The sequence below is a fragment of the Melozone crissalis genome, unplaced genomic scaffold (assembly GCF_028551555.1).
Source record: "Melozone crissalis strain CALT ecotype California unplaced genomic scaffold, PUWL_Pcris_2 ptg000008l_1, whole genome shotgun sequence".
In the NCBI taxonomy this organism is placed as follows: domain Eukaryota; kingdom Metazoa; phylum Chordata; class Aves; order Passeriformes; family Passerellidae; genus Melozone; species Melozone crissalis.
In genome coordinates this window covers 5,486,814-5,500,823 of record NW_026535786.1, presented here as the reverse complement: position 1 = coordinate 5,500,823, position 14,010 = coordinate 5,486,814, and the positions used below count along the sequence as shown (strand labels likewise).

Genomic DNA, 14,010 nt, shown 5'->3' with positions numbered 1-14,010 from the left:
CTAAGGAACCAACTCTTTTTTATGCTGTCTGTTGCTGTCATCTTTTATCCTCTCGCCTCATAAATGATGTATTAAGAAGAACAACAAGGTTGCACACTTTCCTTTACAGAAATTACACCCACAGCTCTGCAGTCTTTCAGTTTGGTCTTGCACACTAAAGAAAACATTTGAGGGGAAACTCCACAATCATCCAGAGTGAGAGTCATGGATTGGGCTTCCCATTTACTCTCTTTTGATAGCTTATTCTCTCAGTTTTTAACACAAGTTTTCCTTTTACAGACACAGCAAATGAATAAACATCCAAGAAAACTAACATAACTTTTTTTTTTCTTTTTTTACTTTTGGAGCTTATAATGGTTTTTGAATTAGCATTTAGTTTCTATCTCACTTTTGTAGCTGGAAATCAAAGGAAGAAGCCAGCACCTTGTGATCGACCAGGTTCCGTGAAATATCAACAAGTGATTTGTGGACTGTGGTCTAAAAATCTCTGGTCTAAGGTATCTGCATGAGTCTAGGCACCAAATGTTCAGATAGAAGTACAAGGAAGCACATCTTCAAAGTCATGCAATCATTCTTCAGAGACAATTTAGAAATACAGTTCTTCAGTATTGCAAAGACTTCTTTCCAAATGGCCTGAGAATGGCTCACTTTATTCAAAAGCATAGATCCAAAGTGATTACACCATCACTCTTTAGGGCTGGCCTCAAGCACAAAAGAAATAAGAGGTTTTTTTTGAGGTCCATGTAGTCAAGAATGACAGTAGTTTCAAATCCTTTAATTTCCTTTGTGTCAGCAGCACTATATTGGAAGGCAAATTTCAAGCCATTCAGTTGGTACTTGCACATTCTTTAGTTAGGTTGAAAAGTGTTCATTATTGTAACTTTTGCATTTATGTCTGAAAACCCTTGCCACTCTAGCTTAATGTCCTAAACTAAGACTAGCATACAAACAGCATAATGAAGTCATGATGTCTGTCTACATAATTTTTTTTCTCTTATGTCAAATCCACTGGCTTCTCCCAAAGAACTTTCCAGTCTTGCAAATCTCCCACTGGGCTAGTTTGGATTATTACTACAGACATTACACCGTTTTTGCCTTCTTCTCCATAAAACCTTTCCTCCCTTTGTTGAAATTCAAACATGTGATAAAAAATTACATTGATGCGCTCCAGTCTGCACAATTAAAGAGATTCTGCCTTCCTTAAATGCCTCTAAGGTTGTCCATCTTTTAATAAAAATAGACTGACTCCTAGAAGGTACTACCTCAGCAGGGTCCATCCATAGTTCCTTGTGTCACTAAAATGTCTGCTGTGGCTGATAGATACGCAAAAGATACATGACTCCTCCAAAAGTGAGAGTGAAAAAAAGTGTTTAAAATTTCGGTTGCACAGCATTAGGTTTTAGGCTCTTAAAACATGCATTCAGGGCACATGGGGCATCTCCACCTAAATTGTCATGACAATACACATGACCATTGTCAGGAAGCTCTGAGCAATAGCTGTGGTGCAGTTTGAGAGCAGAAGAGGTATATTTATGCTGAGCTTGACAGTTTCAATTTTTCACTCCTTTTTACTAGTTTTTTATTTAAGGAAATATTTTATATTTGTCATATAATCCTTATTTCCACTGTTGATTATTTCACAGTGCAGTGAAACCCACAGATTTTAGCAGTAATACAATTCTATTAATTGTCCACCACCATAAGAAAAGACTAAAGGGGATCTGAAATTCTAGGGAAGGTTCAAGGTGGAGGATGTTCTTGTAAGAATATTGGTCAATAGTTTGAAGTATAAGAGAACAGGTAGTAATAGAATCCTTTCGAAATAATCCTTTCACATTAGTTATCTCAGTACACTCTATATTAGAACAACATTGCACTGATGGGAGACAAATATTATCATATAAGTCTTCCATGAACAACATTTAAGTGGTCTAAACACCCCAAATTAGAATGTTTGTATCACAGACTGATTGGACATGCTTTTCTCTTAAATGTGGGTTGTAACCTGTGACAGAAGATGCCTTCTCCTGATGACATGAACAGCCAAGGAATGATGAGACATGCTAGTACTGTGAACCAAGAGGGCAAAACTGAGCTCTAGTCTGGGAACCGTGCAGCTGCACAGAGCTGAGTCTGTGCTGATCAGTCATGCGAGGATGCAAGAACTGCATATGGGCAACAAGGACCTTCAGTCATGCCTTAGTGTAGGGATCTGCCTTCTGGAGTAGAGGTGTTTTGTGACCTGCCTGTTCATGCTATAGGCAAAGCTGATAAATGACTGTACCTGACAAGACAAGCATGCCCAGACTGCAATTGGATAACATTGCCTGACTCTAGAGTCGCCAGAGTACCTCTGTGAGGTGCTGGTCTGGATTCAGCCATCTATTACTTTTCATTATTAAATGTTGTTGAGCAGCAAATTGGGGCACAACGCATAATAGTGAAACAAACATCCCAAAGGAATAGAAAATGCTCTTTGCTAAAATATGTGAATGTGCTTTCATCTTTTACTTGTTTGATCAAATAGCGATTTTGAACATAGGGGAGAAAAAGGAGGTATGAATTTTGATTACAAAATATTTGTTATTTTCGAAGAAACAAGATCTAAAGGTTTTGAAAATAAAATACAGCAGCCTTATTTCGAGGCTCCCTTCCTTGAGGCTGTCTTCTATATAAGGCTACATCAACTCAACTTTGAATTGAAGTACATTACTCATCACTTCATGCTATCCTTCAATAAAACAAACCCATAAAAGTTTGGCACCTGAGGACAGCTATGTCATGAAGAAGAGAGCAAATACAGTGTGCGTTTAGGGTCTGACTTACAAGTTCTATGTAACTACACCTATCAAAAATTATTTAGCTACTATTCAAACTTTAAAACTCTTCCCTGCCTGTATTAAAAAAGTGCTGTGACAGTATGAAGTGCACTAAACTGTACTACTTTGATATAGGAAAAAAAATTTGAGGAATCCCCTTGTTTCTTCTGTGAGTTGCTAAGAAACAAAGATTCTGTTGGTTCATATCTCATTAGGTCTTCTTTGTTTTAACCATTACTCTGTATTGCTTTGAATGTATTATTTTTTTTTTGTCACTGTTCATAGCTGCAAGGGATCAGCAGCAAAATAAATTTTAAAATTGTTGCTTATTAAAGAGTAGCTTAATCACCTCTAAGCAGACTTTGACACAGGGTTTTTTTCCATATATATGTGTATATTAATTAAGATTATGACAACCTTTCCCACTGATAGTTAGCATTTGTCATAATCCAAATTGGTATCCTAGAATTCTGTCATTCAAAGGATGGAGAAAATCTTTAGGGTGTTTACCTGTTTGTTACAAGCAAAGATGGGAGTCTGAATAAGTATTTTAACTGGTAACATTATCATGAGGATGTCCATAAAAATGTGTTAATTTTTCTAGGGAGTGCAGCTGTAATGTAGCTTTGTAGTGCTGCTAGAAAGAGAATATTCATCTCAACAACTTGCCCTGGTAAGGGAATTACAAAACAGTACTCCAGAAAATATTTTTTGCTACTTCAATATTAGTTGGCAACATGGTGAAATAGTCAGGAGATCTTCCTTGGGTTTTGTTGTTGTGAAGGTGAATCCAATGATAACAAATTGAAATTAGATACTGATAGAAGAGAATTTCATAAACAAATGCGTAGGTTGAGAAGTCACTTGTAAAGCCCTCCATATTGCAGTCACTCACTGCAAAGCCTCAGCTTAGTGTTATCCACGTGTAACGTATCACAGACACAATATTCTTCAGCAAAAGGTTTTGTAGTAACATACATTACTGCTTTTTGTGATCTTCATAGAAAAAAAAAGAGAGAAAGCTTGACATGTTGGTCCCAGATTTGAGTCTGTTAGAAAATGTACATTCAATGTTTGGTCTTCTATTCTTGATAAAAGATCAAGGTTCACTTCTGGGCAAGGGATCAGAGTAAACAAACAAACCATTGTACAGTTGTTTACAATCTAGTTCCCCCCTGTCCCCTATATTGTACACACAGTTCATTGTAATACTAAAGCAAAGCACTTGGTATGTAACTGGATTAACAGACTCCTTATAAGCCCTCAAAAATAGATTCAGTGTTTCTGAAAAGCCCATGTTTTTTTAAGGCCACAATAATCTGCCAAGAGTCATTTTGTCTTTAAATCAGCATAATTAATCTGATGTTTCCGCCTCTCAGGTGATTCCTCTTCCTCCCTTCCATTCCTCACAAGATGACCCAATGCCTCTCACTCTGTCTGCGTAAACACTGGAGATCTTGAAGACTTGGCTGTCCCCTGACTACTTGCTTGTAGTTGTTGAGCTCCAACATCTTCTTGAACTACATTCACAGCGAAGAAGAACTTTGAGTATAATCTCTGATGAGGAGTGTGTCATATTTGGGAGAGGACGGGATGCAGAGAGCTGATTCAGAAGCTGGAGAGCTGGGAGATGCACTTCCAGAATCAATGGAGTCTCTAAAAGGAGAAGGAGGAGTTAAAGCCACCAACTCCTCCAGGTCTTGCTTGGCCGTTGGGGTTTCTGAAGTGCCTTCTTTGATGCTGTCATTTGAAGGTTTCCTAGCAGCCTGTGAAGAGCCATTGACCTCAATGGCAGGAAGTGGTTGGATCTCTGCAAGTGTGGTCATTGTTGTAGGGAGCTGGATTTCCCGTGGAATCAGGTAGGAAGAGCAGAGAGGAGCAGCCCCCGCTGTCCCTGGAGTAGATGTTGAAAGCATCATAGAGTTCAGCTCACTGATATTGGCTGTGAAGCGGGTAACAACGCTGCTGATCTGCTCCATGATGGAGCCTTGAGAGGAGCTGCTTCGCTGAGGAGGTTCTGACTGGAAGGTGGGGGCTTCATCTTCTGTTCGGCTGACAGAGGCAGTTCTGTGGCTCAAAGTGCTGATTGGTGAGGGAGTCTGCGGTCGGTACTGAGCTGGGTATTGCTCTTCGGCTTCCGAAACGTCGTAAAGCGTTTTGGCACTAGCCTCGGGAAATGTAGCGCTGCTACTGTGCCGGCTACTATCTGTGCTTTTAGAAAAAGGCTTGATCACTGCAGTTTGGTTGGGGTTCTCTTTTTTGTTGATGTGGACTGACAACCGCTGCCAAAGGTGTGCTCCTCGGCTGCTTTTCTCGTTCTGGGCCCAGGAAACTGATTTCCCATTAGAGCTGTAAACACAAATGAGATAAGATGGTAACTTGCTACAAAGTTAAAAATTTAATTGCTATACCTATATCAAGGGTATATGGTATTTTAGAGTTTATATTCACTATAAAGCTGACTGTAACTTCATCTATATTTATTTATTGCAATATATCTATCATTTACACCTGTATGTTCGAGGAAAACAAGCAGCATGTCAGCTCATTTCACAGGCCATTTGTGCCCCCAGCCACCACTTGTCCTGTGCTAGTGCATGGCCACTGCTAACCCCTCTGATGAGGCCCTTGGGACATAGGCAGTGTCGATGCTGGGGGAGAGAGCAACTTGATGGCTCCCCTTCTGTTGGTCTGGTGTCAGGAAGAGGGCCTGTGGGGCTGAGGGATGCATAGAGGAGTAAGGAAGAATTAAACACTTGAAGAGAGTGAGTGAGAGACTCGGACTGGCTAGAGTGCAGGGGCAGGTGTGTGGGCTGGCCTGGGAGCTTTCAGTGGTAAGGAGCTTGGTATAGTGTTCTAAACATGGATTCATGGTATGGGGCAGGAATTGTAGACTGGGAGATGAAGAAGTTTAATCTGTTAAGGCTGGGGAAAAAAAATCTGATTTTGTCCCGCTATTTGAAAGCATTGGAGCAACACACAGAAAGGACTATACTGGTTGTAGGTAATGGACAACAACTTCTTCATCAAGGTACTTGGCAAGCTACCTGCCACCAAATTAAAGAAATTATTTTTTTCAAATTGCAGGCGAGCTCAGAGAATTCAACTATGTTCCTAGTAGGAAAGAAATACCAGACAAGCTATACAAGCTCCTCGTGGTAACATGAGTTTGGAGACAGCAATAAACATTTTGCTCCACTTTTCTGCAAAATGAGTCCTCTTAGGGTAAATTCTCTTCAGATCCCATCATACTCTTTTTCAAAATTGCTTATTTGTCTCCTCTTGATACCTAAGAAAAGCCAGCTGTGGCCCTTATAAACACACAGTATTTCCTTCTACATCTTCCTCAGTCTGATGAGCTGGTGTTTGCACATACATTAACATATAGTTCTTGGAAATAAGGAAGATATTAGAAATATTTCTTATCTGAAACAGACAATGACTCTGAAATGATGTCAACAAGAAAAACAGTCCACACATACAAATAAACATGATTTATATATAAAATGCATCAAAACTTCAGACAATTCACTTTGGTTTCCAAAACATTTGCTATAGCCATTTAGGATTTATGAAAAGACAACACTGGAGACCCTGGCAGACTACTGCAAATTTGGTTTTTGTTTGCTTTTTAAGTCTGCAAAAGATATCCTCACATGTTAGCCTGCAGCATAATAGTTTGCAAAGCGCATACTTTACTAAATACAGATGACTTTATACTGGCCTTCATGTGGAGGCTTCCCTCAAACTATCCATTTAATAGCTCTTCTGGCCATCTAAAAAAAAGTTGCATGCTGAGTGTAAAACAAAACCTCCTGGTGGGTTCACATTTGTGATTACGTTACATGGAATTACGATGGATCATGTAACACAACATATATCAACAGATTTCCCCTTCAAAAGAAGCATGACAGAATCCAGAAGACAAACACAATGTAAAACAATGGGTATTTTAGGAGAGGGAGGACTGGGAAAGGAGCTGTATAAGTATATATGGGTCCCCCCCTTTGCTGCAATGGTCACCAGGATGATATTTGTGTCTTGGAAGCTGTCTGTTAGGCCCTACCCCCAAAATGCCAGGCAAAACATCTGGTGGTTTGTAACTTGCTGTTCAGACAATCCCTTCCTTCTGCTGTACTCCAATCAGAGCAAGAAGGAAAAGCAAACTCAGTCCTGTAGCACTGCTCGCTTTGACTCTTTGAATCTCTGGGAGTCCAGTTCTGGACTGAGCAGGAGATGGCACCAATGTCTTGCAGAATGAAATTGTTCCTTCTGAGGACCATGCACTTGTTTCCTTGCAACACATACTCTGTGGGTGTTGAGAACTGTTTGAGAGCCCTGGCTCACTGGTCACGCTGAGTCTTGAGCTCAGTGGGATCTCAGTGACAGCAGCAGGAGGAGAATTTAGATTGTTTGGCAGATGAGATCTTGCCTCTAGTTCCACTATGTGACCATGAAACCTTGTCCCGTCTGCAGCTGTCTTTGACCTGGACCAGGAGGGAGAATGATCTGGCACTTGTAACTTTGATCAGGAAGAAAGAGAGGATGCAGATCCAGTCCTGGATGTCCTCCTGGTGAGGTCTTAGAAGGACCTGTGACAGGCCTGCCTGCCACAGGGGTGAAATAAATGCCATTAATATGAAGGATTAGTCAATGCAAATAGAAATGCTTGCCCAAAGAAAGTGGTGTATTCTAGCACCCCTCCTTGACTTCAAGCACTGACTTAGTACAAGATGTTCAAACCCTTTTAAAATTGTACTAAATATTTAAAAGTGTACTAAATATAAATATTTTCATGGCCTGAAGACCAGATTGTAAGGATTTAGGAAAGCAACATGCTACTCCCTCCCTGGTCACAGTTAAAGAGACAATAATTAAGAAGGGATATGAGGCTGAAGAACCTGGAGAAAGGGAAAGAATGAAATCTGAGATTGAATTGAACCATTGGGAAAGATAGTGAACAGTTAAATCTTCCGTGGTGCAAGTCACCAGCCTCTCTGAATCTCAGTTTGGGTTTGGGTCAGTCTTGGCTGATACACTCACACTTTTGTACTCTGCCCTAGAGTTATCTCTGCATGTGGCTCTCATGTTGATCCTAGGGCTGTGAAGGAGACCCGATGGCTGTTTAACGCAAATTTTGTGCAAAAGTCTGAAAGACTTGACCATTATTCACTGCAAACCCCTTGATATTACAAAATGAATAGGACACAAATACCATCCACTGAACAGGTGGTGGGGCATTGGAATGGGCTGTGCAAGGAAGTGACAGAATCAACATCCCTGGAACTGTTCAAAACATGTTTGCATTTGGGAAAATGGCTTGGTGGTGAACACAGTGATGTTGGGTTTACAGTTGCACTTGATGATCTTGGAGGTCTTTTCCAACCTTTTTGATTCTATAATTTTTCAGTAAGGAGTGTACCCTATTGCTAAAGAATTTTTGTGTTAGAAATGAATCCTATGTTTTATCATGCTGCACCTTCTTACTAGGAAGTCAACACTGGACTGAATTGTGCATCATTTTTTTTGCCTCTGTGAAAGGATCACCTCTTGTTTTCTTATATTGCCATGAAAGTGGGTTGAGGATAAATTGCTGTGATAATACTTTAAGATCCTGCTCTAACTGCATACTGATTGGTACTCTGTCATGTTAACTGGAAACCACGCAATGCTCACAACTTAAAAATAGAGAAATAAAGATAGATCACAGACATAGAATAGGATATCTAGTAATGGAATTGTTTACATTTACTATGCCCAGCTCTGCCTTGACTCTTCAAAGATGGGAAGCTTTAGGATAGTGAAATTTTAGATTTTTCTTTTAAACAGATATTGGCTCCATCAATTGAAAACAGAAGAATTAAACTTTTGAACTCCCAAAGGAATTTCACTACAAAGTTTGGCTGAATACAAATTTTTCTATCCCATTCTTCTGCTCTGCCTGTTCTTCTGCTGGCACATTGCACTGAATAGAGCAGAGGAGAATGGAGCAAACTTCAACCAGTGATACCAAAATGTTCAGTAGTTTTTTTTTTAACAAAGCATTTTGCAGAACTTTTATTTTTGCTTTTAATTTCTTTTGCTATAGGTTAATTAGGTTCAGATTTATGCACAAGAGAGATTTCCTGAGAACCAGACAGTAATTGTTTCTCCATTGTCTTTACTAAAACCTGCTTTGATTTTGATAGACTGGCTTTTTCTCTGCCTTCTAGACTTACATAATATGTACAAGAAACAAAATTAGAATAAATGAGAAAATTTGAAGCAGCTGATATTTCAAATATTTCTTCTACAGTTGTCCACTTGATGACAGAATAGCAATTAGTTTTGTTTCTAATTTTTTTCTCCTACTGAATCTCTTTAGAGACACTTGAGTTTTGTCTTTAAGGATTTTTTCTGTTCATGAGAGTTATTAACTGCTTTTTATACACTTAGATAAGAAAAAAAAATTCCCCTCCCTTTACTAATATTTTTTAAACTGTCTAGAATGGGTCACTTGGTCTTTTGCTTTTGTTGAGGTAGTAGAACTTTTGTTGCAGTATTTTCTTCCTCTGTTGTATGATTATTAATGAGATGGTGCATAGGTCTGCCACAAGTGTTTCTTTAGCCAGGTGCTAGTGAAGCAAATTTGTTTTGTAAGGTACTTCAAAATGCAGAAGAAATTAAAAACAGGAAGAGGAATTTACAGACACAGCAGCTGAAAACTCTTGTATTTTAACAAGGGTGCCATTCTCGTTAATTAACCAGAGCTGCTAAAATTAATTCTGGTGCTGAATGCCTAGGGACCAGTACTGGGAACAGTTACTGAAAACTATGCAATTTGAAAATAAGTGACTTCTTCTCTCAATATCTTTCACTGAACTAGGAAAATCAGTTTAAAGTGGTGGAATTAATTATTTTTTAAGAAAGCCCAGAATGCATAGCTGCATAGTGGAGACCAAAATATAAGTGGAACCATAAAAATGTAAGGGAATTTTTAGTCTCTGTGGCATACTTATATGGGTATCTAACTCCAAATTTGAAATGGTACAACTGCAAACACACACCGGACAATAACTTGATGGAGACATGTATGATATGTTTGCAACCCATCCTCATGTGATTACAGTAAGGAAAGATTCCAAATTCTTAAGTTTTTTAAGTCCATGAATGGAATTTCATATTTTAGAACACTGGTCTAAATTTTATGGAGCTAAAATTGGTAGCAAATTTTTGCCCGATGTTTCAATGGCTGAAGTGTTGCAATTAAGGTGTAGTTCTGACACTGTGCAGATTTCTTGCATCTTTAAGAGTGAACTCTTCCCATGTTATCTCCAGAAGCAACTGGCAGTGATAAGCAGGATAAACTTCTGTACTTGGCTCAGCCCATATAGCTTTCTGCCATAGAGAACCCTTATTATTCAAAGTAAATAATTAGAACCTCTTTTCCTTTTAGACTCCTCGGCTGAAACCTTATTAAGGACTCAATGATATAATCATTCTGCCTGGAAAGGATTTGTGTGCTATCAGCAGACTTAATTAAAACTTTGTTCTTCATAAGGGATGGTATGCTTATGCGTGTGTGCCCATGATGAATTCAAGTAGGGGCAAATATGCATTTTCTTTCATCTTGTCTCCTGCAATCTCAGATCATTATTTCTTTTGCTTGTAGTGACCCAAGTTCTTCATCCCTGGGAGAATGCAAGTGCCTTGCAACATGCTAAAAACACTGAAATGAAGTGGTGAATGTCAGTATACAACTATGAAGAAGCAAGTCATAGTTTCTCCCAGAAATATAGAACAACCTGGATAACTTGATGCAGAACCAAAGATGTCTAAATTAGGTAAATTCTACCAATGTAATGTTTTATTTTATTGCTATTCTTCTAATTTTAAAAAGCTTTTAAGAAAACCTCGACATGCCTATGTAATTGTTTCCCTGGGTAAAAGACAATTCTGCCACAAACAAATAACCTGCTAGTGATATATCACTCAAGTTATTTAGTTTAAATTAATCTCATACTGCTTTTTCTGTGGAAATAAATGACAACAAAACAGAAAAGAGGAACAATACAGCAAAAAAAAAAAATAGTTTTGTCATGTCCTGAGCTCTAGAAATAAACAACGATTTGCAATTATTTTTCAGAGTAGTTTTCTCTTTTCAACAGCAAGAACAATTATTTATATTACTCTAAAAATCATAATATATTGATGCCTCCTTTCCTCATGAAAATCCCAGCTGACAATTCTATGAGTGACTTTAATATGTAAGTATGAAAGAAACTGCAAAGTGAGAGAGAGTTGATGTACAAAACCTTTGTCAGTGACCTCCCAGTGCAGCCACCAGTGATGCTGATTCTGGTAACTGCTTCAGCAGCCTGCCTGGTTAGATTGGGAAATGGAGGGTCTGGTATTTGAATGAAACATTTCTAGTACATCAGTGATCATTACCCAAAATACAAAAATGATCCTGGTATGAGATGTATCTTTTCTCTACTACCATGACCTCATTGCTATTGTTAATTAAGGTAACTAGAGTTGTGTTATGCTTTTTTGTCTGAAAAATGCCTTTTCAAGCATCTCTGAGCACTTCTGCTACACTGGAGCATTCTATTCACAGGATGGAGAGAGGACAATGACACCTCTTGAACTCTGAGCTCCTCTTCCTGAGTTCCACTTAAAGCAGAACATGCTTTAAGGTGTTTTCAGCATTTATTGGTCAACCTGATTTTTCATTGTTTTCATTGCTAAAAGTATGAAGTGGGAATTGGGAAAAATAGAAACCATCACATTACCTGACACTGAAATCAAGTGTAAAAGCAGTGCACAAAAAAAAAGAAACACAAGACCCACACGCAACACAAACAAAAAACCAACCAACAAACCAACCAATAGACCGGTGAAAAAAAAATTAACTCTCCCAGTTGTATCTCCAAAGTCAAGAGTTGATTTGACTTCTATCTTCTGCATAGAGCATGCAATTGGAGGAATTTTACATGTTTGGCATGTCTAATAAACAATTACAAAAGTATTTTTGTGCATGGGACTTATCAGCAGGAAAGTTACTCTGTGAGTTATTAAACAGTTTCTTATTCATTGCATTCAATCAAATAAAAAATGTATTATTATGCAGGAAATGTAAAAGAACTGATGTGATGGCTGCTTTGTGAAAGCTTCATAAAACAACTCATTCTTATAGTTGATTTTATCATATACGTGTGAATGGTTCTCACAGGTGATGCAGGAGGTTGTAACTTCCCTAATCAGAAATAGCCTTTCAAAGCAACACATAAAGTACCCACTACTTCTATTTGTGTGTCATTTTTCATCTTGTAACATCCAAATCCACTTGTAATACTAATATAAAGGGATAGTTAGGCCCAGATGTGGAAAATGTCCACACTAGGGCTGGAATACAAATATCACATTGCACGAGGTGTTTGAGGACTTGAGCTGAACAACACTGCCCAGTATGAATTGCATGACATTATTTAGACTGGAAGACTGTAAGTGGTCATATCATGAGACCTCTTTGTCCCATGAGATGATGAGTTTTTTTCATCATTCACAAATTGTCAGGCCCCTGTATGTCTTTTTCCATCTGCTCTTCATCTCAGTGGCTTCTAACACTGGTCTGATACCTACTGGGATGTGAGAATGTACCTACTTTCTGAAATGTCTGAGTTCTGTCTGGGAGATTCCCAGGCTGTTCAAGGGCAACTGTGCTGAGCTCACAAAATTGGACAAGGACCATTGGCCAGGACATTGTGGCTGGAGACACAGCCATCAAATGCGATTGCACTCTCTATTAAGCAGCAGGTGTTCTTAACTGTTTGAGTAGGTCTTGCAGCTGACAGTCCTGCTGTGGAACTATTAGACTGACACAGTTTCCAGTCTTTTTGACTGCTAGGGTATCCTCTTTAACAGGAACCTTTTTCTCCTCTCTACTTGACTCAGATTGATTACAGTCTGGGATGCAAACAGGTTCTTCACTGTGAAGATATAAAAAAGAAGTTTTTCAAATGTGTATATATGGCCAGGTAAAACAGACCTGAGTACTGTACAACGAAATACTGACAAGTTGTCTGACAATTACATGTACTTTTCCACTCTTCAAGGTTCCATCATATATTGATTTCAGATAGCTTTTAAATGAAGAATAAATATTTCTGAAGGCAATGTAATGTAAGAGAAAAAAAAAATCCAGATGACACATAGACAAGAAATCACTCCAGTTGACAAAAAATATACTTTGTGTGCAACACTCAGCAATCAAGGTTTCTGGTGGTATTTTAACTGCAGGAGCCCTCAGGTGTGTGCTGTGTGGTGTGAGTATTGATGGCCCTACATATGTGTGTGAAGGCTGTACCCAAGGGAAACATAACACTGTGCAAGTGTCCCCCAGAACACCCTCCTGCAATGATAAAATTTCCCAAGGGATGTAACACTTGGGAAAAGTGACGGTATAATCTGGTCACCCTGTGCTCTACCGTTACATTTGTAAATATCCTACAGGGCTTGACAAGGAATGAGCAGGTCTTTTAATAAATGGTAAAATGGTCTTATGCTTCATAGGACATAACACAATGACACAATGCTTCTTAAAAACATTGTTTCGTGAAAGATGTGTAACCATCTTTGGCATGTATGTGCTTATATATTTATGAAAGGACATATATGGAAAAATGAAATTTCTGTCCCATGGGAAAGCTCAACTTTTGGAAATCTGGCTGGACTCAAAATGAGAAGAATTGCTGAAATCTCTGAGTATTGCACAGAATTATGTAGTTTGAAGTAATTCAAGAGGAAAAACATCAAAATGGCCATACTAAAGCAGTTAATCCTAGTAACATTGAGGAAAATGTAGTATTTGATATTCATTAAATTGTAGCATTGCTTAATGTCATGCAAAATATATTGACAACGAAGCAAAAATAAGTATATGAATTAAATTGAGAGAGTTATTAAAAAGATGCTTTTGATTGTACTTAAAATTACTTTGAAACCTTTCCTTAAAATAACAGTAAAACTCAGCACTTTTCCATAAGATATTTTGATTGAGAAGAACCAACATTTTCATATTGAATATGTTTTTATCAATCAGTTTTTCTCTGCCCTTTTAAAAAGTTCTTTTGGTTAGACTTAATGTAACCCCTAAAATGAAGTGGGCCTGCCCTTACTCCAGGTTTAAATTCTGCTTCTTTTCATCTGG

General features: G+C 38.4%; 1 protein-coding gene across 3 annotated transcripts in view; it reads right to left on the bottom strand.

Annotated features, from left to right (window-relative positions):
• Nucleotides 1-956: 956 nt before the first annotated feature.
• The window catches only part of GRM5 (glutamate metabotropic receptor 5), a 240,008-nt gene continuing 226,954 nt past the window's right edge, over nt 957-14,010 (bottom strand). For all 3 annotated transcript variants that reach the window (XM_054270034.1, XM_054270033.1, XM_054270035.1), the window contains one exon: nt 957-5,168. In XM_054270034.1, the coding sequence (XP_054126009.1) occupies nt 4,346-5,168 (823 nt within the window). In that variant the 3' untranslated portion in view covers nt 957-4,345. The remainder of the gene's footprint in view (nt 5,169-14,010) is intronic.